Source organism: Papio anubis, chromosome 2 (genome assembly GCF_008728515.1).
Source record: "Papio anubis isolate 15944 chromosome 2, Panubis1.0, whole genome shotgun sequence".
NCBI classification, from domain to species: Eukaryota; Metazoa; Chordata; class Mammalia; order Primates; family Cercopithecidae; genus Papio; species Papio anubis.
The window spans coordinates 31,977,453-32,002,509 of NC_044977.1; the positions used below are offsets into that span (position 1 = coordinate 31,977,453).

At 37.2% G+C, this 25,057-nt stretch overlaps 1 protein-coding gene and 1 long non-coding RNA gene across 15 annotated transcripts in view; one reads left to right on the forward strand and one right to left on the reverse strand.

The window, feature by feature from the left end:
- SLC9C1 (solute carrier family 9 member C1) overlaps positions 1-17,486 on the reverse strand; it is a 136,740-nt gene extending 119,254 nt beyond the window's left edge. For 9 of the 14 annotated variants that reach the window (XM_021934036.2, XM_021934035.2, XM_021934032.2 and 6 more), the window contains exons 1-5: positions 17,327-17,486; positions 10,248-10,426; positions 4,218-4,318; positions 2,260-2,388; positions 1,186-1,351 (exon numbers count right to left, since the gene is read on the reverse strand). In XM_021934036.2, the coding sequence (XP_021789728.2) occupies positions 1,186-1,351; positions 2,260-2,388; positions 4,218-4,318; positions 10,248-10,398 (547 nt within the window). In that variant the 5' untranslated portion in view covers positions 10,399-10,426; positions 17,327-17,486. The other 5 variants (XM_031663007.1, XM_021934027.2, XM_021934033.2 and 2 more) reach the window with 5 other exon arrangements.
- Positions 17,487-18,229: 743 nt separating this feature from the next.
- Positions 18,230-20,007, forward strand: LOC108584474. Its single transcript, XR_001899578.3, has 2 exons — positions 18,230-18,336; positions 19,681-20,007. It is a non-coding gene; the product is annotated as an uncharacterized LOC108584474 (long non-coding RNA).
- The last annotated feature ends 5,050 nt before the right edge of the window (positions 20,008-25,057 follow it).

A 25,057-nucleotide genomic window follows, 5' to 3' on the forward strand; every position in this document is an offset into this window, starting at 1 on the left:
AAAGATACAGGGGGGAGAGAAACAAAATTCTGAAAGTAATGGCAAGATGGACAAAATTTATGAAAATAACCTTGCAAGGTACTCTGAGTAAATTCAATTCAATTGTGGCAGGGTAGAAAATCAGTGGAATACTAGATTACAAGATAAGAAAGTTAGACAAGAATGAAATCAGCTCTCAGGTATCATAAGAGTCTCTCAAATATAGAGGAGAAAAGGGTTGGCATTGACAGTCACAAGGAGGCAGGGATGTGGGCTGAGAGTGTGGGGAGGAAGACAAGAATTCAGGGTTGGGTGGTGGATGTTGGTATCTTCTTCTAAAGTGTCATCTCACTCTCTTAATGTCCTTTGTCTTGAAGGCTCAGTTCTCATTTATTCATATATTTACAGTTGATGTATCTCCCCTACTCTATTTCTACTTGCCTCAGATAGCTATTTCCCCTTTAACTGGTTGCAAAGTGAAATTAAAATTGAAAAGAGTGTGCGTGTTGTGTGTGTGCAAATGCATGCATGTGTATGCCATATTAATATTCTATTTTAAAGCAATTTTTCTAGTTCTCATTATTAAAAAGTGATGAAAAGAGACAATAAAATTATTGTTTTTCTTGCGTGAGGCTTTTTTTGTTTTTGTTTTTCTGGGCTAAATTGAGTTGGTATTTTACTTTTAAATATAGACTGATTTTTCTTAAAATAGTATACACTCAAAACACTGTATGACTGATGATTTTACCAGTTTTTGACTTTTTAGGCTTTCAGTCTTGATGATGACAATGATGCCAAAGGCAAAATACTTTTTAAATGGAATTGTCCTAATGATTCTTTACAAAGGAAAAGAAATATTGGGCAACAGAAATGTCACGACAGTGTATATGCAATATTGTAATGTCCCAGAATTATTCTGTTGGCTCAAGGTAGAAGTACGCATAAAGTCAAGGATTCTAAATGAATTCCCTCCCTCATTGCACAATTGGGTATAATACTTTTTTTGACACTAAATAAGCCCGTCACTGGCATTTCTTCTGCCCTAAGCATGACCTCCAAAATCTCTGCTTAATCCCCAACCCCCAATCCCTCACTACCTGACTTCTCATACTAGAAAGCTACCAAAAACAAAAGATCTTAAAACAAATGCAAGTTCATTATGAAATATGATATTATAAATATAGAAAAAGAGAGCAATATACCTACCAAGGTCTCTTACAGCAGCTGCAGTTAGCATGGGATCCGAACTCACAAGGATAGCTGAAAATAATAACCATGGGGTGGGCTTCAAATGTAATTTATTTACAGCTGCCAGATACCAAAGAACTAAGATATAATTAACCAAAAAGCCGGGAATTGTAATTAAAAGTATCTGCAAAGAAATTTACAATTAGAAAAATCAGACTGCTTTTGTAGTCCATTTTAAGAAGAAGATAATCAGGATTATTGGAGATACAGAATCAACCAACACCAATAGTACCCACCAGCAGACACAGGAGTGGGGCCATCTAGCTCACTCTGCTTCAGCTGACTTCTACTTGACCAAAGATGCAGGAGATGGCTTGGTAGAGCTCAGCTGAGACAACCCAAACCCCTTTTATGTCTGTTCTTTTTGATTTCATCTTTTTGTCATTTGTCTGAACTCCACGTGTCTGCGTTTGGTTTAAAAGTATAAATTATTCTAATAAATTATTTGCTTCTAATGCAGTTTAGGTAATGGCCTGTATTTATAAAACTGTTTTGATTACTTTGAAAGAAATGCACACCCTACTTATGATTTGGAGTGTTTTCTCTTGAGGTCTTTCCCTGATACAGTTCAAATCTTGCATGTTAAAAAATTTCTTATGGTTTTTGAATTAGAGTTTAGCTGCTTCTGTGTTTTCTTCTCTGCTTTTACTCTCTTAGATATGCATGTGGGAAGCTTTAGAACATAGGTATTTAAAACATGACTTTTCTTAACAATTTCCTTTTACTGGAGCTAATACACTTTCTTATAGCACTCTTGTAGTATTTCAGAGTTAATATTATATCTGGTATGAAGTTATGCGAGTCTGAGTCTCAGAATTACTGTTTTCTTTCATAATTTTTCCCCTGGGTCTTTGATATGCCAGACTATTGCCAAGATATGATTTATTCACTAAATTATGAAGCTGAATTTATTACTCCCATGCCCTTTTATTTCTTCTTTGTTCCCTATTTTGGAAAAAAATATTCTAAAAATTTGAACATAGATAATATGTGGTTCATGAATGAATGACATTACCAAAAAAGAAAGCTTACCTGCCAAAATAACTTTTGAAGCATGTATGTATCCATGTCAAATGCAGTAGTAAAGAAAATTACTGGTGCAAATATACAAAAAAGTAAGTCTGGACTCATCCATTGTATGGCGTTTGCGTATCTTTGGACCTAATATTATACAAATATATCATCTTCTCATTTACTCATCACTATTAGAATAGAATACATGCTAGGCACCCCTAAATCTAACAGTAGAGAAAGACAAATTTTAAAAGACATATCACACAAAGGAGTAAGTGATCCTATCAAATTCTAGAAACTACAAATAATTGGCCATGGCTTATGTAGAAGATGTGTGTGGAAGAATAGAAGGGATAGAGACTGGAAAGTTAATGCAATTCATGCAATAACTAATTAACAATGTTTAACATGAGATATTTAGTTGAAATGTGTAAATCCTATTATAGGTATCCATTCAACATTCACTTATCAGGGAAACACTGAGTACCTACTGTGTTAGGTAATATCCTAGCATTTGGGAGATAATTCTCCATGCATCTCTTGTGTTGTCCATGGCTTATGAATACAGGCATTGATTGTTTTTCTTCCAGACTATCTTTTCATGAATGTTGGTATGGCTTAGAAGGCAAAGCAAGTGTCTTCCTCCAGAGCAAATGACAGGTTTACTTTACAGTCCAGTGTAATAAAGCTAATATCTCCCTCAGAGACATTTATTATATTTAAAGAACAGGTATAGGAAGTACATTGACATGGGTACTAAAGAATATGCAGCAGATTTTCAGGCAATCAAGATGAAGAAAGAAGTTTCAGGTAGGTGGATAATCAAGCACAAAATTCACAAAGGAGTAAGTGATTGTATCAAATTCTAAAAACTACAAATAACTGGCCATGGCTTATATAGAAGATGTGTGTGGAAGAATAGGCAAGGGAGCAAATGAGCTCACTACCCATTATAGAGGATTCAGGTTCTCTAAGCTTACATTTCTTCTTCTGTGGCCAGATATATAACCCAATATAGGTACAGATTTCACCTGGCCCTCTTTTCTTCTTTGGGATTATGGTTCAGGAAACAGGCACAAGAAAGTGTTAACTCTGGTTACTGCTATTGCTGTGGATAATAAAACCCTTTTTCTCTGGTCCAGGAGTCCCATGTCTTTTGCTGGGATCATGAAACTGGCAAGCTAGCTTATTAGCTGGCAAGTAGAGAAAAATCTTAGACACTTCATGGGCCTTGACATTGGTCTCTTCCTTTGAAGGAGTTGCTGACAAATAATAAAGCTTATAGAAGTACTTCAAATTGCATCTGTGTCAAAATCATATGATTATAAAACCTGTTTATGACATGTAAAGTAGTAAACTGCTTCTAGTTCTTACATGAATACATGTTTTGTATAATATTTTTAACATCATTGACTAAATTTGTTTGGGAAAGTCAATCATTTCAGACAAGTTCTCACATCCATTCTGATTGACTAGGGCAGACTGGCAAATTACGGCGCCTTGGCCAAATCTGCATGCTTAAGAGACTAGTTTCTCTTCTAACAGAAACCCTTTAAAACAGTCTTCATTGAGGAAATAGATTAGTTCAATATTACAATATTTTTGCTACTCAAGTCCTGCACCAGCAATACAAAGTCTTCCTGAGCTCCTATGTCATTAGCCATTTTTTTCCCAAGTTTTCTAAATCTGTTTAACATTCCTTGGCCACTAATACTTTCAGTAGCTGTATGTACTCAGTAGCTGTATGTACTCAGTAGTTGTATGTACTCAGCTTTTGCAGATCTCAGCTAGATCTCAGCTTTTGCAGGCCTGGCTCCTTTTTCTACACACCTGATCTGATGCTATCCACATCACAATCATCTATCAACTGGCAGAACAGTGAGCAGATGAATAATTTCTGAACATTTTTAAATGGCATCTCAGCATTTATATGATTCTCAAATAAATAGCATAAAATACTCATTTACAATACACACCCGCAAAGATGTAAAGCTTAATACTTCAAAACCGCATCCAAGTAAAAATAACATCACAGGGAGAGGAATTGGAAAGTCTTTCAAGTGCAGGTTCAAAAATGCTGCAAAAAAACATGTTGTTAGTGAAAGGCAATGAGGTATCTCATTTATAGAACTTTAATGTGACAGGATTTCTTAAAATTGTGAACAATATCTTACAGTTTCACTACTTGTTTTCTTTTTTCATGAGTTTAAAATCATCCCTTACACTTAGCAGCACACAGAATTAGTGTAACTGTTAATCTACCGGGTTACTGTTTTACCTCTCCTATGATGTATCTCATTCTCATCTCCTTAGAAACTTAACAAACATTATTAGCAATTATTGTCTCTTGGGTTACTACTGAAATATTTATAGTAGTTTTATACGCATCATAAATCAGAGATTAATTTCTTTAGCAATCCTGCAATAAAAGGTTAATAAGTAAACTTTAACGTAATCTTCTGGTTCAGAACAATGAGAAACTAGACCAATTTTAAAAACTAGTTGTGAAATAGTGGGTTTTGCTGCAACTGGTTCATTTTCCTCCTCTTTTCACTCATTCTGGCACAATCAGCACCATCGTCCTTCTTGTAAGGCCAAGCCTGAAAATGCAAAGCAGAGAGGCAGGACTAAAATTGAGGCGAATCCGGGAACCTGCCAATGGGTCTCTGGGTGCAGTCTCTGAAACTGGAGGATATCCGGAGAAAGGGCTCTCCAATGTGGAGATAACGGGGAAGCTCTTGGCATGGCTGGCTGTAGGTATGTGATACCGGAGCAGCAGGAGTCAAATAGGATATGCCGACTTTTAATTCAAGGAACCCTTTTCTGAAACACTTTACCACAGTGAAGGAAATAAGGAACTGTACTCTCAGAGATTTTGGGAAAAGATGCATGGGTCTTGGAAGATAATTACTCAAAATATGCAGGGAAGGAATACAAGTGAAGAGCGTTTTTCTTACAGAACATCATTTGTCATATTTATTTGATCAAGACGTTGAAGATTTGTATCATAAGGATACAGTTTTAAGCACTAAGAAGAATAAGACATCGGTTTGAAAAGAGGAATATGAATTCTGCTAAAATTGAAGCAAGAACAAACATCAAATTTATGTTGACACTTGGGTGGAAGAAAGGTGACTTAATTGATGCTTTATGAAAAGTTTATGGAGACAATGCTCCAAAGAGATCAGTTTACAAATGGATAATTAGTTTTAAGAAAGGATAAGGTAATGTTGAAGAAGAAGCCCACAGTGGCAGATCATCCACATCAGTTTGTGAGAAAAAAATTAATCTAGTTGATGGCCTAATTGAAGAAAACCAACAATTAACAACAGAAATGATAGCCAACACCATAGACATCTCAGTTGGTTCACCTTACACAATTCTGACTGGAAAAGTTCAGCAAACTTTACACCTGAGAGGTACAAAAACCATTGCACCAAGATCAGCTACAGACAAGAGCAGACCTTTCAATGGAAATTTTAAATAAATGGGATCATGATCTTGAAGCATTTCATTGAAAACTTGTAACAGGAGAGGAAACATGGCTTTACCAGTGTGATCTGGAAGACAAAGTGCAAATAAAGCAATGGTTACCAAGATGCAGAAGTAGTTCAAACTACAAGTGGACTGGTGGAGAGCAAAGGTCATGGCAACAGCTTTTGGATGCTCAAGGCATTTTGCTTGTTGACTTTCTGTAGTGCCCAAGAATGGTAACAACTGCTTATTATGAGAGTGTTTTGAGAAATTTAGCCAAAGTTTTAGCAGAAAAATGCTGGAGAAAGCTTCACCAGAGAGTTCTTCACCACAGCAAAACTCCTGCTCATCCCTCTCATCAAACAAGGACAATTTTGTGAGCGTTTTGATGGAAATCACTAGGCATCCACCCTATAGTCCTGGTTTGGCACCTTTGGACTTTTTGTTTCCTAATCTTAATAATTTTTTTAAAGGCAGTACATTTTTCTTCAGTTAATAATGGAAAAAAAAAAGCTGCATTGATGTGGTTAAATTCCCAGAACTCTCTGTTCTTTACGATGGACTAAATAGCTGGTATCATCCCTTACAAAAGTGTCTTGAACTCGATCAAGCTAATGTTTAGAAATATAGCTTATACTTTTATCTTTTCAAGCTAATGTTTAGAAATATAGTTTATACTTTTAATTCCATTTTTCCACAAACTTTTTGAAGTCTCCTTGAATATCCACCCCTTATAGAGGGGAAAAATTCTTGTGACCATTCGTGTTAACTTAAATTAATGCTGACTTAATTTTCTATTTTGTAAATATACATAAACATAAAAGTTGATACAAATTTTGTTTATAGCCCCTAACAAACAGATTTGTGAAATAAATGCATTCAGAAACAAACTAAAACAACATTAATGGAATGGATGCTACTGTTTTACTGAGGTGTAAACATGGTACTGGCTGCTATGGAAAAAGTTACAGTCGTGTGCCTTGTGATGATTGCTTTGTCTACAGCTTTACTCTTGGCAGACCTCAAGACTGTTGAAATGAGGGGAGGGGATCTGAATCCCCAAAGGAATGTCGACTGGCCATGGAGGCTCATGCCTGTGATCCTTGCACTTTGGGTGGCCAAAGCAGAAGGATTCCTTGAGGCCAGGAGTTCCAGATAAGTCTTGGCAACAAAATTAGACTCTGTCTCTACAAAAAAATAAAATAATTAACGAGGCATGGTGGTGTGTACCTGTCCTAGCTGCTGGGAAGGCTGAGATGGGAGGATCACTTGCATCCCAGGTGTTGAAGCTGCAGTGATTTGTGATTATTGCCACCACACTGGGCAACAGAGCAAAACCCTATCTCTAAAAAGAAACTGGAATGTCTTCGTGCTATGCAAATCCTAATTTGAAGAATTCTGCATTAAATTCTCTCCAAACATTTTTCTAACTCCTGTGAGCAGTTCAGTTTTTATTTGATTCAGGATTAGGCTTGGATAGTAGTTAACTAAATTGGATTAAAAGTTAACTGTTTTGTGAACTAATAAGGAGTTTTTCTTTTTTTAGATACAGGCAGTCCTTGCTTTGCACAGTTCCAATATGCATAAATATCAGTTACCACAGTAAAGTTAAATAAAACCAGTCCAACAATGTGGTTAATATTTCCATGACCACAGTATTGGGAAAACTTGCATAAATTTTGCTGCTAGCTCTTTATTCCATAAACCATTGTGCAAAAAAAAAAAAAAAAAAAAAAGATGTGCATCATGATCAGTCTTCAATTACATTACTTCTTTCAAAGTTTGTTGGTGATTCATTACTGATCATCAGTTCATGCACAGATAGCAAAGCACAAAGTGGATAGTAGCGTTGCCTCCTCGACCCCAAAGATTAAACTCATGACCATTTACAAAAATGGATAATCAAAAGAGGTAATTGGTTAGCAAAGAACAGGGCAGCAAAGAAAAGTGATAATGCTGGAAGTGAAATTGGATGTGATTAGATTTGAAAGTGGTGACAGCAAAGCAAAGATAGGTTGAGACTCAGACCTGCATGAAACTGTAATACAACCTATTTTAAAAGGCTGATAAATGTAAAAAGGTTAAGTTGCTTCAGGGTCTTTCAGTTTTAATTGCACTGGGAACAGAAAGCTGCTTGTGGTTGAAATGGAACATTTACTTGTTTGGATTGAAGATTAATCAAAAACAAATCCCAATCAGTTTGACTAGCATTCAGGCCAAAGTGATAACCTTAGTTACTGCATTGAAAGAAAATGGTAATGACAAGAAGACTGAAAGAGAATATATTACTACCAGTAAAAGCTGGGTTCATCATTTCAGAAGTTGGCATGAATTGACGTTAAGCTATCTCATGAAGCTGCAAAGCTTCAGATGGAATATTACAGAAGATATAGCTGACTACGGGAATGTTAACGCTGCTGCTGTTCAAGAGGCAGTTTTAGATATGTAGCCAGAGGAATTTAGCAAAGTCAAATGCATAGACATAAATTAAGAAAGTGGTTGTGACTTAAAGAACGACCATGTCTCAGGAAGTGATGCCAGCAAAAAACTTCACATTAAAGGAGCTCTCGGATACTTCATTACATTGAAAACGCAAAGGATAAACTTTTGGAAGCTGACTCAAAGCTAAGAAGGAGTGAGACAATTTGCCAAGGCATAGAAAAGATGCTCACCAATTAAGTTATATAAGACAAGCATTGCTCAAACTACTCTTGATAAAAGTATAAAGAAATGTTTTAATGTTTCAATGTTTCTAATATTTTAAATTACTAAAATTTAGTATACTATATAAATATTAGTTTTACATTATTAGAAAAAAATACAATTTTTAAATTTTTATTTATTTATTTATTTTTTAGATGAAGTCTCGCTCTGTTGCCCAGGCTGGAGTGCAGTGGCGCGATCTTGGCTCACTGCAAGCTCCGCTTCCCGGGTTCCCGCCATTCTCCTGCCTCAGCCTCCGGAGCAGCTGGGACTACAGGCGCCCGCCACTACGCCCGGCTAATTTTTTGTATTTTTAGTAGAGACGGGGTTTCACCATATTAGCCAGGATGGTCTCGATCTCCTGAAAAATATTTATAGACAACAGCAGGAGAGGTTTCTTTTGTTTTGAGAGAGTGTGCTGCTGTATCACCAAGGCTGGAGCAACCTTCGCCTCCAGGGCTCGAGCGATCCTCCCACCTCAGCCCCCCAAGTAGCTGGGACCATAGGTGTGCACCACCACTCCAGGCTAATTTTTTTGTGTGTTTTTAGTAGAGGCAGGATTTTGCCATGTTGCCCAGGGCAGTCCTGAGCTCCTGAGCTCAAGCAATCTGCCTGCCTCCGCCTCCTACAGTGCTGGGATTACAGGCATCAGCCGCCGTGCCCAGCCAGGAGAGTTTTTAATCTAGCAAACTTAAAAGTCACAAAACAACCATAAATTTTTGCAAAGATTAAGATTACATTGCATAATTTCAGCTTGCATGCTCAAAGCCAGGACTCCTTGCATGTAAAACAAGCTAGGGAGCCTGCATATGTAACCAGATGTAAATATGCACATCAAGTCTACAAACAGCTGTATTTTTCCTTCTGGCATTCAGTTATAATTTAACATTTACTTTTTTTTTTTTTGAGCTAGGATCTCGCTCTGTCACCCAGGCTGGAGTGCAGTGGCATGATCTTGGCTCACTGCAATATCCACCTCCTGGCTCAGGCGGTCCTCCTACCTCAGCCTCCTGAGTAGGTGGGACTGCTGGTGCCTGCTAACACATGCAGCCAATTTTTGGTTGTTGTTGAGACCAGATTTTGCCATGTTCATGGGACTGGTCTTGAACTGCTGGACTCAAGTGATCTGCCCATCTCAGTCTCCTAAAGCGTTAGTATTACAGGTGTGAACCACTGCACCTGGCGTGACATTTAGTTTTCATATTGCTTTTATGTGTTGCTATATCAAAAGCTTTGAAATAAAATTTTATAACACTGTAAAAAAAAACTAGTTTCTTATTACACACTAAAAAGCCCATAACAAATATTTAACTTTGTGTATTATTGTTATAAAAGTGCAATAAGTAATATCATAACATTTGCTTTCATTTAATTTTTTTCTGCTTCTTTGTAATACAGTCCCTAATCAGGTCAAAGAAAGTGCAAAAAGTGTTTTCTTTTTGTTTATACCATGTTCTTTTCTTCTCAAAATAGCAGGCATAATTTATAATTTGGGCAAAACCTGTGGAACACCCTGCCCTAACCCGTGATTTTCTACCTGTTTTCTTCAATTGTCTCCTTCACTGAAATCTAACCCTGACGTAGCAAGTAAGAAGGTATGAATGAACACTTTGAACCCAATAGGGTGAATGTTATGAAAATCAGATTCTACATGTCTCTCCATAGGAGCAAATTATTATTGGGTTCATTTGATTGAAAATATTGATATAAAGATATAAGTTTGAGGACAAAATTATATCCTATTACTTCTACTTTCCTTAATTCTATATGGTAGCATTTATAAGACGTACCTGAAGAATAAACTCAGATAAAGAGAGAGTGATACTTACCTCCAATGGTGCTGATCAAAGACAATGTTAGAATGATTTCAGGGAGGTCATCAGGAGCACTGAAAAGTAAACTCCTTAAATATTCCAGCCACGTGCTAGAAACATTTTTCTGAAGATTGATGTCAGAAACAATGTCTGTATCATCATCCATCTTGTCGTTTTTCACAGTCCATCTGAATCTAAGAAACATAAGATTTGCCTTCTTGGTGGCCTTGTAATAATTTTCTAAAAAAGAAAAAAAGCCCTATTCTCTTTTAATTAGTTCTAGTGATTTCTCATGGTCTGCCAAATTTAGGGATGCCTCTCCCTTATACGATGCTTTCAAGTTAATGTAATAAAAAAGTCAGAACCCCAAGTGATAGAGACTACCAGTGTTACCTTATGTTTACTTATAATGCCAAGCACTACTCAGTTGTTACCTACCCTGAATCCCTCCAACCGTCTGAAAGAAGGATTCTCCATCTAACCATTCACACTCACCATTGTGGTCATTGGAACCACAAGCTGGTGCAGGTTTACTTAGTTCTGTGGACGGACAACAAAGGGTTTTGTCCTCAGATTATCTAAGCCCCTGGAAGCATGTTCTGACAGCTATTTCAAAGTAGGAGGGAAACCCGGGAAAAATATTTGGATCGCTTTTGTTGTTTTATCCAGACAGAAATTAATAAATCATGATGATGTTCAATCACAGCCTCCTTTAATCTCATTTGGGACACTGACAGGCCAGGTGTTCTCTAAATTTATATGTGTATATAGCAACCAAGAATGTAAGAAAAATATTAAAACCAAAAAAACTTTCTTAAATCAGGGAAATTGTTAGATGTTCTATTTCTTTGTTACTTCTTGGAAGAGGAACAAGAGGGGCCTTGATAAGAGTTTGAAGCAATAGACAGTTAACCACAGTCAGGTAATCTCGTCTGCTTCCCAGGGAAAGGAAAGTTTTACATCAAGGTCTTACATTTCACACACGATATTATGATTCCATCTCTCATAATGGTAGCTTGACATTTTTTAGTGCCTTCTATCAGCATCTCATATGGCTGCCTTGATAAGAAATTATAATTCCTGGCCGGGCGCAGTGGCTCACGTCTGTAATCCCAACACTTTGGGAGGCCGAGACAGGCAGATCACGAGGTCGGGAGATCGAGACCATCCTGACTACAGTGAAACTCAGTCTCTACTAAAAATACAAAAAATTAGCCGGGTGTGGTGGCCGGCGCCTGTAGTCCCAGCTACCTGGGAGGCTGAGGCAGGAGAATGGCATGAACCTGGGAGGCAGAGCTTGCAGTGAGCCAAGATCACGCCACAGCAGTCTAGCCTGGGTGACAGAGGGAGACTCCATCTCAAAAATAAATAAATAAATAAATAAATTATAATTCATCTCATAATCTGGCAATTTGTTTTTCAGTTTCATACACACATGCGCACACACACACACATCATATACATATATATGTGATATATATGTTTCCTTATGTGTTATTTTTTATTATAAAACAATATTTTGAAGGGGAAAATAAATAAATACACGTTTATTGTGAACACTTCCTGAAATAAATATGTAAACAAGTATTTCAAAAGCAGAAAAGAAATGACCCCGAATCATATCTAGTGGCTCTTACAGGTTTTATTAGGATTGTTGGGCTCATCCTTTTATGATTATATTTTGTGCTGTTTTCCTCTTATTATTGTATCACCAGCATCAAAAGCCTTATAGGTAACATTCACAAAGGTTGTAACGTATTACCACCAAGGTAAAAGTGCATTCTCAGGCTGGCATAGTGGCCCATGCCTATAATCCCAACATTTTGGGAGGCTAAGATGGGAGGATCCTTTGAGGCCAGGAATTCAAGACCAGACTGGGCAACACAGCAAGCCTCCATTACCACAAAAAATAAAAAACTTTGCTCAGTGTGGTGTTCACCTATGTCCTAGCTACTCAGGAGGCTGAGGGGGTGGGGGACATTGTTTTGAGCCCAGGCATTCAAGGCTGCAGTGAACTATGATAATGCCACTGCATTCCAACCTGGGTGACAGAGCGATACCTTGTCTCTAAAAACAATTTCAGAATCTGCAGTCAGACTGCTTGCATTCATAGGTCTGATGGGCTTCTGCTTGTAGGTTGAAAGACTCAGGGTAACTTACTTCAACACCACTGGCCTCAGTTTTCAAATCTGTATAATTTTCTAGTTTATGTAATTTCTCTCCCTATATTTATTATTTTTTGGAACTACCTAAGGAGCTATAATGATACTGGTGCCTACATCCTATCTTCAGAGATTCTGATTTAATTCAGTCTGGTTTGCAGTCTGGGGTCTTTAGGTAATTTTAATTTAACCCAGCCAAGGTTAGCAACCACTGTGATTCACTCAATTCAAAGACAACATTGCTCAATATTTAGTCTCAAAGCCAGCTTCTTTTCAGTATTCTTGGTGAGGTTTTGTGAGAAAAGCTGTCAATGTCCTTCAGCCAAATGCTACCAGAAATACATCTGTAGTCAACAAGTTTTGTTTATTATTTATTTGCTGCAGTGAAGGAGATGACTCACCATGGGAAACCATGGGGTATATCAGCAAAAGAGTGTAAGAAATAACCTATTAGAGCATCTGCACTTTGGGTAATTTTGGAAAAGGTCTATGGAAGTGAGGGTTCAGTTTTGATAGGGTGCTGTCAGAAAGTGAGGACAATTCTGTGATTGAGTATTTCAATAAAACTTTACTATAAAGAGGGTGGACTAGAGCTAAGATAAAGCTGTAATGGGCACAGAAGCAGCAGTCACTCATTTTAGCTGAGAGTGAGGGTGGTTGGTGTTGTATAGATTGCACAACAACCTTTGTGTCTTATTTTGCTAAGGTTTGGAGTGACTTGTCTGATGTTGATGTTCTGTGGGATCACTTATGTCAAAGAGGAGAACAACATTGGCCCAGCTATGAGCCTAAGGCCAGCTTGGAGCAACATACTGAGTCCTGTTTCAGTATCAGATCACTTCCTGGATTTGGGGGCTGTTTTGGGTTTTGTGTTTGGTTCTTTTCCTCAAAGGATTTCTAAATTCTTTAACATTACCTAAACATATCAAGAACTGTAGGTAGACCTGAAGATCTCGAATGTAATATAAGTGACAGAGAAAAGTGAGCTCAGCTACGTCTCTTAACAGAGATTCTCAACCTTGGCCACACATGGAATCATGTGGCAAGTTTTAGAAAATACTGATGCCTTGGTGCCCACCCTCCAAGGTTAATTTAATTCATCTGGGGTGCAGCCTAAGTATTGGCAACTCTAAAAGCTTTCCAGTGATTCTAATGAGCAAACAGTGTTTAGAAACACTGCCCCAGGGGAAGCCCCTGCCTTTAGGAAAGAACATTTTGGTCAATTGGTAATATTTGCTCTTAACATCAAACTATTGAGAAAAATATTGGCAATGTCACCTCCTAACTTGCCCACTCTTATGCCAAGACTAACCATCCTCGAGTATACAGGCTAGATGAAATAAGGAAAACTGTTTTCTGTACCACAGTTATACATTCCTACTTGCTTTCTGAATTTTAATATAGTTAAGAAGTCTATTGTTTTCCAAATTAGGAATACATGTTCCCATGAGCATTTTTATCATTTCTAAAATTATTTAAAAATTTACACATTCAATTATAATAAATTTTTTTCAGAAAATAATAAAATTGTGCTGTGGTCTGATAGAGTGGTTATTGTGATTTCAACTCTTTTGCATTTGCTGATGAGTGTTCTTTGTTTGCCCACATGGTTGATTTTAGAGTATGTGTCATGCGGCAATGAGAAGAATGTATACTCTTTTGTTTTTGAGTGAAAAGTTCTGTAGATGTCTATCAGGTTCATTTGAGCCAGTGCTGAGTTTAGGTCCTGAATATGTTTTTGTTAATTTTCTGACTTGATGATCTGTCTAAAACTGTAGTAGAATGTTGAAGTCTCCTACTATTGTGGTGTGGGAGTGTCAGTCTCTTTGAAAGTCTCTAAGAACGTGCTTTATGAATCTGGGTGTTCCTATGTTGAGTGGATATATATTTAGAATAGTTAGGTATTGTTGAATTGAACCCTTTACCATTATGTTATTCTCTTTTTTTTGTTTTGTTTTTTGTTTTTAAATCTTTACTGGTTTAAAGTCTGTTTTGTCTGAAATTAGGATTGCAACCCTTGCTTTTTTCTGTTTTACATTTGCTTGGTAGATTTTCTTCCATCCATTTCTTTTGATCCTGCATGTAAGATGAGTGTCTTGAAGACAGCCTACCATAGGGTCTGGGTTCTTTATTCATCCTGCTACTCTGTGCCTTTTAATTGGGGTAGTTAACCCATTTACTTTCAAGGTTAGTATTGATATACGTGGATTCAGCATGATGTTAGCTGGTTATTATGCAGACTTGACTGTGTGCTTGCTTTATAGTGTCACTGGTCTGTGTACTTAAGTGTGTTTTTGTAGGGACTGGTAATGGCAACATTATTCTCAACATAAGAGTGGGCTAAGGTTTCATGACAAAAACATCAAAAGCAATCACAACAAAAGCAAAAATTAACAAATGGGAATCTAATTAAACTAAAGAGCTACTGCACAGCAAAACAAACTATCAACAGAGTAAACAGATAACCTACGGAATGGGAGAAAATTTTTGCAAACTATGCTTCTGACAAAGGTCTAATATCCAGCATCTATAAGGAACTTAAAATAATCTACAAGAAAAAACAAACAACCCCATTAAAAAGTAGGCAAAGGACAAGACACTTCTAAAAGGAAGACATAAATGCTGCCAACAAGCATATGATAAAAAGCTTAACATCACTGATCGTTAGAGAAATGCAAACCAAAACCACAAGGAAGGTGGCATTTCACACCAGTCAAAATGGCTACTATTGAAAAGTCAAAAAATAACAGATGCTGGTAAGGTTGTGGAGAAAAAAGGACGCCTATACACTGTTGGTGGGAATGTAAATGAGTTCAACCACTGTGGAAAACAGTGTGGTGATTCCTCAAAGACCTAAAAACAGATCTACCATTTGACCCAGCAATCCCATTACAGGGTATAAACACAAAGAACTGTAAACTGTTCTATCATAAAGACACATGCACGTGTACATTCATGGCAGCACTATTCACAAAAGCAAAGTCATGAAATCAACCCAAATGACCATCAATGGTAGACTAGATAAAGTAAATGTGGCACATATACACCATGAAATATTATGCAGCCATAAAAAAGAATGAGATCATGTCCTTTGTAGGAACATGGATGGAGCTGGAAGCCATTATTCTTAGCAAACTAATGCAGGAACAGAAAACCGAATACTGCATGTTCTCACTTATAAGTGGGAGCTAAATATTGAGAACACGTGGACACATAGAGGGGAACACACTGGGGCCTACTTAAGGGTGGATGGTGGGAGGAGAGAGAGGATCAGGAAAAATAACTAATGGGTACCAGGCTTAATAGCTGGGTGATTAAATAATTTGCACAACAAATCCCCATAACAAACCTGCACATGTACCCTAGAACATAAAAGTTAAATTATAATCACATTAATAGTAATAAAATTACCACAAATCCTGTTTACTCTTAAATTCAGAGATATAGATGATCAAATTCAACACAATTTATCTCTCTGGCTATGCATATGTGATAAATACCATTTGGCTTCCCCAACCCCTACTCCAAAATCTCATAAGAAATCTTTATTTCAGAATAGATGTCATTTTAAAATAGTTTTTAAAATACTAGCATTACTATAGCTTAATATGTTAAATGTATGAGTAAAGAAATAGCGATGAGAATAAACAGGCTTTCAATGTAATTAAAACTCTTCATCTTAAGCTGACTTTTGACAGCTTTGTAAAAGTCTGTGAGTCCAAATCTCATTAAGGAAAAAAATACTGGTTATCACAAAGGTCCTCTGCATTAATTTATCAGTAAGTTAGCTGACTGGGCACAGTGGCTCACGCCTGTAATCCCAGCACTTTGGGAAGCCTAGGCGGATGGATCACTTGAGATCAGGAGTTCGAGACAAGTCTGGACAAAATTGTGAAACTGTCTCTACTAAAAATCAAAAAAAAAAAAAAAAATTAGCCAGGTGTGGTGGCACGTGCCTGTAATCCCAGCTACGTGGGAGGCTGAAGCAGGAGAATTGATTGAAGAGGCGGAGATTGCAGTGAGCCAAGATTGCGTCACTGCACTCCAGCCTGGGTAACAGAGTGAGACTCCATTAAAAAAATTATATATATGTAAAAAAATTATATATATATACACACACACACACAAAAATATATATAAATATGTTAGCTAAAATCTTAATTCTCTTTGTGTGTGGAGGAAACTAATGACTGCTCTCTCAAAAATGACATGAATTTGTCCTTGTCAGTCAGCCAGCATTGAGAAATGTTGTCTCATGAACCGGAAGTCATATTAATTTACCGTGTTCCTGAACATGGAAACAGTCTTTCTTCCTTTACAATGGAAGGGTTTGCAAGAATTCGTTGAAGAAAGCATCCTGAAGAGGGCACTATGGGGTCTCAGTAATCTTCACAACTACAAAGCTCATGCTTACTGGTTTAATTTATTTTGGTACCTGGGGCTGGACTGCCTCCTTAGTAAACTCTCGCACCACACAACGCTGACATCTTACTGACTCTGAAGGTGGGTGGGTTATTGCCCTCCTAATGCCCCTGCACTCAGAATGAGCCCTTCATCCGGCTCAGGATCAGCTCCACACACCTGAGGCGATTCCCTGAACCAGTGAGCTTTCCCCAGGGGCTGGACTTTTCAGTTTCAATAACGCAAAGGGAACACATGCTACTGGATAGTTCACAAAGAGTTGATGTAAAAAGCATAATGGAGGAGGGCAAGCGGCTAGGGGGTAGAAGTTCAAACCGAGAGGCTAGCTGAACTTTGGGAAAGTGTTTCATAGTCTGCCACAAAAAGGCGGAAGCTCCAAGAGCGAGTGGCTGAATCTGCAGCTGGAAAACTGTGGGAGCCTTTGTTCCTCTAGGAGGCGAGACTGAGAGAGAAAGTACCAGTAGGAAAGGTCAACTTCCAGAAAAGGAAACTAGAGACTGGAGAGCTCACCATCCGGAGCCTCAGGTGGACTATCCCGTGGTGTGCAAGTGAGAAGTGGGGGGCAGCTATTTCGCTCACAGCCAAACAGCCCAGACCAACTGCAACCTCACTGACAGTTACATGCTCCAAGCTCGCCCCTAGTCTGCACCCGTTAGCTTCAGGCCCATAATCTCTGACTTGATTGGTTGATGAAATACAACGTCATTGCTCCCGTATACCTCAGGCATTTGAGGGCTTAAGGTTTTGTTTTGTTTATTTTAAAAAATAAATAAATAGGGGGTGAAAATGAACCTACAGAAATTACACCATTATGTTAATTTAAGGCTTTGGGACGGTGGATTTCTGACAAAGAGCTGTTGGACACTGCTTTCCCAGAACTCTAGAAGGAAGTTTCCTGGATAAGATAGTGTGGTAGAGATATGAAGACGCAGGTTGCTGGGTTAGGAAAAAAGTAAATGGATATTCTGGGCATGTAAGAGAATGAAATCAAGATGACAAGGTGAACTTTCACTCTGGGATATATGTGAGGAAATTTTCAGGAATAATGATATACTCATTCGTTTTTTTCTAAACACAATATGTAAAAAATATTTTAATTGAAATTACTTAGTTATTACTATAGAGCCAACTTTTCATATTCCTACTCTCATAAAGTATCTTAATGTTATTTTAAATTGTATTTAATGTTCTGTTCTCTGTGTTTCATCTCTTTCTCCCGACCCACAAGTTTATAAGTGAATGGTGGTAAAATTCCCAGCTCTTCATTTGGTCTCCTCTGATACTACCTTGACTAAGAAGGCATGAGGTAATTTGTTTGACTGGATGGGAGTAGAAGTTCGGGCTCCCTACATGGTCTCCACTGAGGCATGGGGTGCCTCTTTATGACCTGGTTGTTATGAAAGTTCCAGCTCCCACTAGGCCTTTTCTGATACTGCTCTGGTTGGGTTGGGGGAACAGGCAGGGTTTTGGCATCTTGTATGGTACGGTTGAAGTTTAAACTTCCTACTCAGTCTTTGCTGGTATGTGGGTAAGGGGAGAGGGTGAACATTTTACTGTGGTGTTTGGTTAAAGTAGAGCAGTTATTGGAAAAAGTTTTTGTCTTGATGGGCTGCCCCTTTTCTTGGGTCTTTAAAAAATCTATTCTCAGCCAGTTGCAGTGGCTCATGCCTGTAATCCCAGCACTTTGGGAGGCTGAGGAGGGTGGATCACCTGAGGTCAGAAGTTTGAGACCAGCCTGACCAACAAGGTGAAACCTCGTCTCTACTAAAAATACAAAAATTAGCCGAGTATGGTGGCAGGCCCTATAGTCCCAGCTCTGGGAGACTAAGAAAGGAGAATCACTTGAACCCAGGAGGTGGAGGTTGCCGTGAGCCGAGATTGCACCACTGCACTCCATCCTGGGAGACAGAGTGAGATACCGTTTCAAAAAAAAAAAGATTCTCATTGTTGGAAATGCCACATATCTGTGTGTGGGTTATGGTTCATAGGTGGATATATATTTAAAAATTAATTAAGTTGCAAACCTAATATTTGCCACATTATGTATTTGTTTATATACATATGTCTTAAGTATATATGTGTATATATACTTGATATATGTATATATATACTTGATATATATATGTTATTGAGATATATATATATCAAACAGGAAATTTAAATGTTGTCTAATATTTCTCTTTAGCAGTACACTCCAATGACCACACACTGGACATCCTTGTAATCCAAAATCATTCTCCTTTTTTTGTCTAAGAGATGGGATCTCACTCTGTCACTCAGGCTGGAATGTAGTGGTATGATCATAGCTCACTGCTACCTTAAACCTCTGGACTCAAGCAATCCTCACACCTGAACCTCCCAAATATTTGGGTGAATACTTCTTTTTTTTTTTTTTTGAGACGGAGTCTCGCGCTGTGTCACCCAGGCTGGAGTGCAGTGGCGCGATCTCGGCTCACTGCAAGCTCCGCCTCCCAGGTTCACGCCATTCTCCTGCCTCAGCCTCCGAGTAGCTGGGACTACAGGCGCCCGCCACCACGCCCGGCTAGTTTTTTGTATTTTTAGTAGAGACGGGGTTTCACCATGTTAGCCAGGATGGTCTCGATCTCCTGACCTCATGATCCACCCGCCTCGGCCTTGGGTGAATACTTCTACAGGCATGTCACCACACCTGACTAATTTTTAAATTCTTTTTGTAGAGATGGAGTCTTGCTATGTTGCCCAGGCTGGTCTCAAACTCCTGGCCTCAAGCTATCCTCTCCTCAGCCTCCCAAAGTCCTGGGATTATAGACGTAAGCCACCTCCCATGGTATCAGTGGAGACCATGCAGGGAGCACTAATGGGGCACCCTTCTCTTTCCCATCCAGGGGGTATCATCAGAGACCTAGTGATGAGCCTGAAGCCCCACTCCTACCTAAGCACTAAGAAGACACCCCTTCTTCGGCTGTGTGTCAGTGAAGACTAAGTAGAGAACTTGAGCTTTTATTCCACCTTGCCTACAAGAGGTGACCCCACTTCTCCTGCCAGAGCAGTGTCAGAGGATGCCTGGTAAAACCCGGCATTTAAATAAGATCCAGTATCTTATAATATCTGCAATGCCCAAATAGAAATTGAAAATCACTCATCATACCAAGAACCAAGGTGATCCCAACTTGAATGAGAACGGACAATAAAAGACACCAACCCCAAGATTACACAGATGGTAGAATTATCTAAAAAGGATTTTCACATAGCCATCATAAAAATATTTCAGCAAATACTAATAATTACGAACACTATTAAAATAGATGAAAAAATAGAAACTCTGGGCAAAGAAGTAAAGTTCCAGGGAAAAAAATAGGTTCTATAAAGAGAAGTCAAATGAAAATTACAGATGCAAAAAATACAACAACAAATTCTAAAAAAAAAAAAAAAAAAAAAAAAAATCAGCAAATGGACTGCGTTGCACTTCTCTCGTTAAACTTAATCCTGGTCATTTAATTCTTTTTTTTTTTTTTTTTTTTTTTTTCGTTAAAAATATTCCTGGTTTTTTTTTTTTTTTTTTTTTTTTTTTTTTTTTCTGCAATCACAATGGAACTGGCTTTTTAATTTTATGTTTGCATTATTCGTTGCTAGTGTATAGAAGTACAACTGATTTTTCTGTATTGATCTTGTATCCTACAACCTTGGTGAACTCATTTATAGGACAGTGCAAAAGTAATGGCAAAAACTACAACTACTCTTGCACCAACCTAATATTAGCTCTAATAGGCCTTTTGTAGATTTTTAGGGGTTTCTGTATATAGGGTCATGTCATCTGCAAATAGATATACTTCACTTCTTGTTTTCCAAACAGTATCCCACCCCATCCCTCACCTTTTAAAAAATCTTGCCTAATTGGCCTGGCTAGAATTTAAAATACATTGTCTAATAGAAGTAGGGAGAACAGACATTCTTGTCTTGTTCCTAATCTTAGGGAAAAACTTTGTTTTCACCATTAAGTATGCTGTTAGCTATGGGTTTTTCATACATGCCCTTTGTTAATTCAAAGTAGTTTCCTTCTATTACTAGGGTTTTTTTTTTTTTTTTTTTTTTGGTGTTTTTAGTATATGTTTCATATAAAGGTGTTAGATTTTGTCAATTGCTTTGTCTGCATGTGTTGAGATTATCAAAAGCTTTTCTCCCTTATGGTGCATTCCCTTGACTTTCATTTGTTGAACCAAATCTACATTCCTGAGATAAATCCCACTTGATTGACATATAAATTTCTTTTTTATATGCTGCTGGGTTTAGTTTACTAGTATTTTACTGAGGATTTTTGCATCTATAGTCACAAGAGATATTGATCAATAGTATTTTCTTGTGAATTTTTTGTCTGGCTTCAGTATCCAGGTAATACTGACCTCAAAAAATGAGCTAAGAAGTGTTTCCTTCTCTTCTACTTGTTGTTATTGTTAGGATTTGTGAAGAATTTGTGTTACCTCTTTAAGCATTTGGTAGAATTCACCAGTGAAACCATCTGGTGGCTTCTTTTTTGTAACAAATTTTTTTATTACCAACTCAGTTTCTTTACTTGTTATAGTTATATTCACATTATCTATTTTTAGTCAGTTTTGCTTGTTTCTATTTTCTATTTCTCCTTCCATATCTGCTGTAATCTTTATTGTTTTCTTCCTTTGCTTTTTTGAATTCAGTTTGTTTTTCTTTCTCTAGTTTCATAAGGTGGAAGATTAGGTTATTGGTTTGAGATTCTTTTTATTGACCATATATATATATATATTTATGGTGTGCAATGTGGTGTTTTGATATGTGTATATATTGTGGAATAATTAAATCAAGCTAATTAACATATATATCCCTTCACGCATTTATTATTTTTTGTCTGTGTGGTGACACACTTAAAAATCTATTCTCCTAGGAATTTTCAAATATACACTATATTATTAACTATAGTCACTATGTTGCACAATAGATCTACAGAACTTATTGCTCCCTTTCAGCTGAAAGTTTGTACCCTTTGACCAACATCACTATATTTCCTTTTTCCTCCATCCTCAATCTCCTAGTAAGCACCATTCTAATCTCTACATTTTCATTTCTCTACCCCCTCCACATATGCTATTGATATAACAGTTTACATCTTTTACATATTATTTCCATGACCAAATTTTTGAAGTTATAGTAATTTTTAATACTTAAAAAATTTTTTACACTGGATTAAGTCTAATTTATGTGCCACCTTTATAGTATTTAGTATATCCTAAATTTAACTATATTCTTACCTTTATAGTGAGTTTTATACTTTCATGTTTTCATGTTATTAGCATTCTTTTGTTTTAACTGGAATAACTCCCTTTATCATTACATGTAAGGCAGGTGTAGTGGTGGGTGAACTCCTAAAGCTTTTTTATATGGTTACTAAATTCATTTAGATGTTCTACAATATTTTCTTTTAAAAGCTCTATTTTGCACTTTTGGAGACCAAGGTGGGAGGATTGCTTGAGTCCTGGAGTTTGAGGCCAACTGTGGCAATATGGTGAGACTTCATTTCTACACAAAATTTAAAAATTAGACAAGCATAGGCTGGGCACGTTGGCTCACGCCTGTAATCCCAGTACTTTGGAAGGCCGAGGCAGATGGATCACCTTGAGGTGGGGAGTTCAAGACCAGCCTGACCAACATGGAGAAACCCCATCTCTACTAAAAATACAAAATTAGCCGGGGTGGTGGTGCATGCCTGTAATCCCAACTACTCGGGAGGCTGAGGCAAGAGAATCGCTTGAATCTGGGAGACAGAAGTTGCGGTGAACCAAGATCTCGCCATTGCACTCCAGCCTAGGCAACAAAAGCGAAACTCCGTCTGAAAAAAAGAAAAAAAAAATTAGACAAGCATAGTGGTACATATCTATAGTCTCAGCTACTCAGGAACCTGAGGTGGGAGAATCACACGAGCCCAGGAGGCAGAGGTTGCAGTGAGCTGAGTTTGCACCACTGCACTCCAGGCTGGGTGACAGAATGAGAGCCTGTCTCAGAAAAAAAAAAAAAAAAAAAAAAAGCTGTGTTTTGCTGTATTTTATCTTTCACATTTAAATCTTCAATGCATTTGAAATAGGTTTTTGTCTCCAGTCTTAGGTAGGGGTCAATATACAATATATAATTTTTCCACATGGATATCCAATTGACACAGCATCTTTTGTTGGAAAGATCATATTTCTCTAATCTTATGCACTGTTTTATTTGTATATTTTTATATACATATATATATATCAGATGACTGTATTTGTGTGTCTTTTTCTGAATCACTATTTTATTGTATATTCTTATCCTTAAATCAATATCACGTCGTATTACTTTAGCTTTACATCTGGAACAGAGGTAAGTCTTCTGTTCATTATCTTGACTTTTTTCAGAATCAGCTTGTCAATTTTCACAATTAAAAATTCTTTTAAAACTGGTTGAATTTTGGCTAGGTTTGTGCTGAATCTAAAAATTAGCTTGGAGAGAACTGACATCTTTATGCCTTTCCCTGTGTATGAGTATGTTATATCTTTCCTTTTATTTAAGTCTTTAATTTTCTCAGAAATATTTGCAGGTTTTAGTGGAGAGGTCTTATAAACCTTTTAATGTATTTATTTCTACATATACTTTTCTTCCTTTTTAATGGGGAGATGAGCCGTTGTAAATGCTATATTCAAGTGTTTGTCTTCTATGAGTTTATTGAAGATATATAGAAAAACCACTTTTTTTTAAGATACTGTTTTTTAGAACAGTTTTAGGTTTACAGAAAAATGGAAAAGACAGTACAGAGTTCTTAGGTACTTTCTTCTCTAGTTTTTTTTTTTTCTATTATTAACATCATACATTAACATAATACATTTCTTAAAATTAATAGACCAAATTCAATACACTTTTCATAACTAAAGTTCACAGTTCATTTTGATTTCCTTAGTTTTTACCTAATGTATTTTTCTATACCAGGGTGCCTACCAGAATATCATACGGCATTTACTTGTGATGTCTACTTAGGCTTCCCTTGGCTGTGATAATTTATCAGAATTACCTTGTTTTTGATAACTTTTAGACTACTTTGAGGCATCAAGCATTTTGTAGAATTACGCTCTCTCAGAGCCTGTGTGATGGTTTTCTCATTATTAGACTGGGGTTATGGATTGGCAGAAAGCTCCCAAAGGTAAGGTGTCATTTTCATCACATCTTATCAAGTGTGTGCACTGTCAATTCTTATGTTTGCATAGATACACTTATAATACAGTTAATTTTCAGGTTACAGTCTGCACTCCTTGGAATTCCTAAATTTCTTTTTCTGGTATCTTAAGGTAGAAGCTTATTGATTTAAATCTTTCATCTTTTCTAATATATGCATTTAGTGCTATAGATTTTTCCTCTGAACACTGCTTTTACTGCATCTTACAAATTTTGATAAGTAGCATTTTTTTCATTTAAAGTATTTTTAATTTTTTTTTAGATTTCCTATTTAACCCATATGTTATTTAGAAATATATTGTTTGGCCGGGCGTGGTGGCTCACGCCTGTAATCCCAGCACTTTGGGAGGCCGAGGCAGGTGGATCACGAGGTCAGGAGATCGAGACCATCCTGGCTAACATGGTGAAACCCTGTCTCTACTAAAAATACAAAAAATTAGCCGGGCATGGTGGCGGGCACCTGTAATCCCAGCTACTTGGGAGGCTGAGGCAGGAGAATGGCGTGAACCCGGGAGGTGGAGCTTGCAGTGAGCCAAGATCGCACCACTGCACTCCAGTCTGGGAGACACAGCGAGATTCCATCTCAAAAATAAATAAATAAATAAGTAAATGAAATATATTGTTTAATATCCAAATATTTGGGGATTTTCCATTTATCTTTTTGTTATTTCTAGGTTAATCCCATTGTGGTCTGATAACATATTTTGAATGTTAAACTGTTGTTTTAACTCCCAGAATGGGTTCTAGATTGATTAATGTCCTATGTGAATTTGAGAAAAACAAACATTCTGGTGTTTTTGGATAAAGCGCTCTTAATGTTATTAAGTTGATTGATAGTGTTTTCAGGTCAATTATATCCTTCCTGATCTCTTGGCAGCTTGATCTATTAAGGGATGTTGAAGTCTCTGGCTATAACAGATTTGTCTATTTTTCCTTGTGGTTCTATCAGTTTTTGCCTCACATATTTTAACATCTATTGTTAGGCACATACATATTGAAAATTATTGTCTGTTTAGAGAATTAACCCCTTTATTGTTATATGAT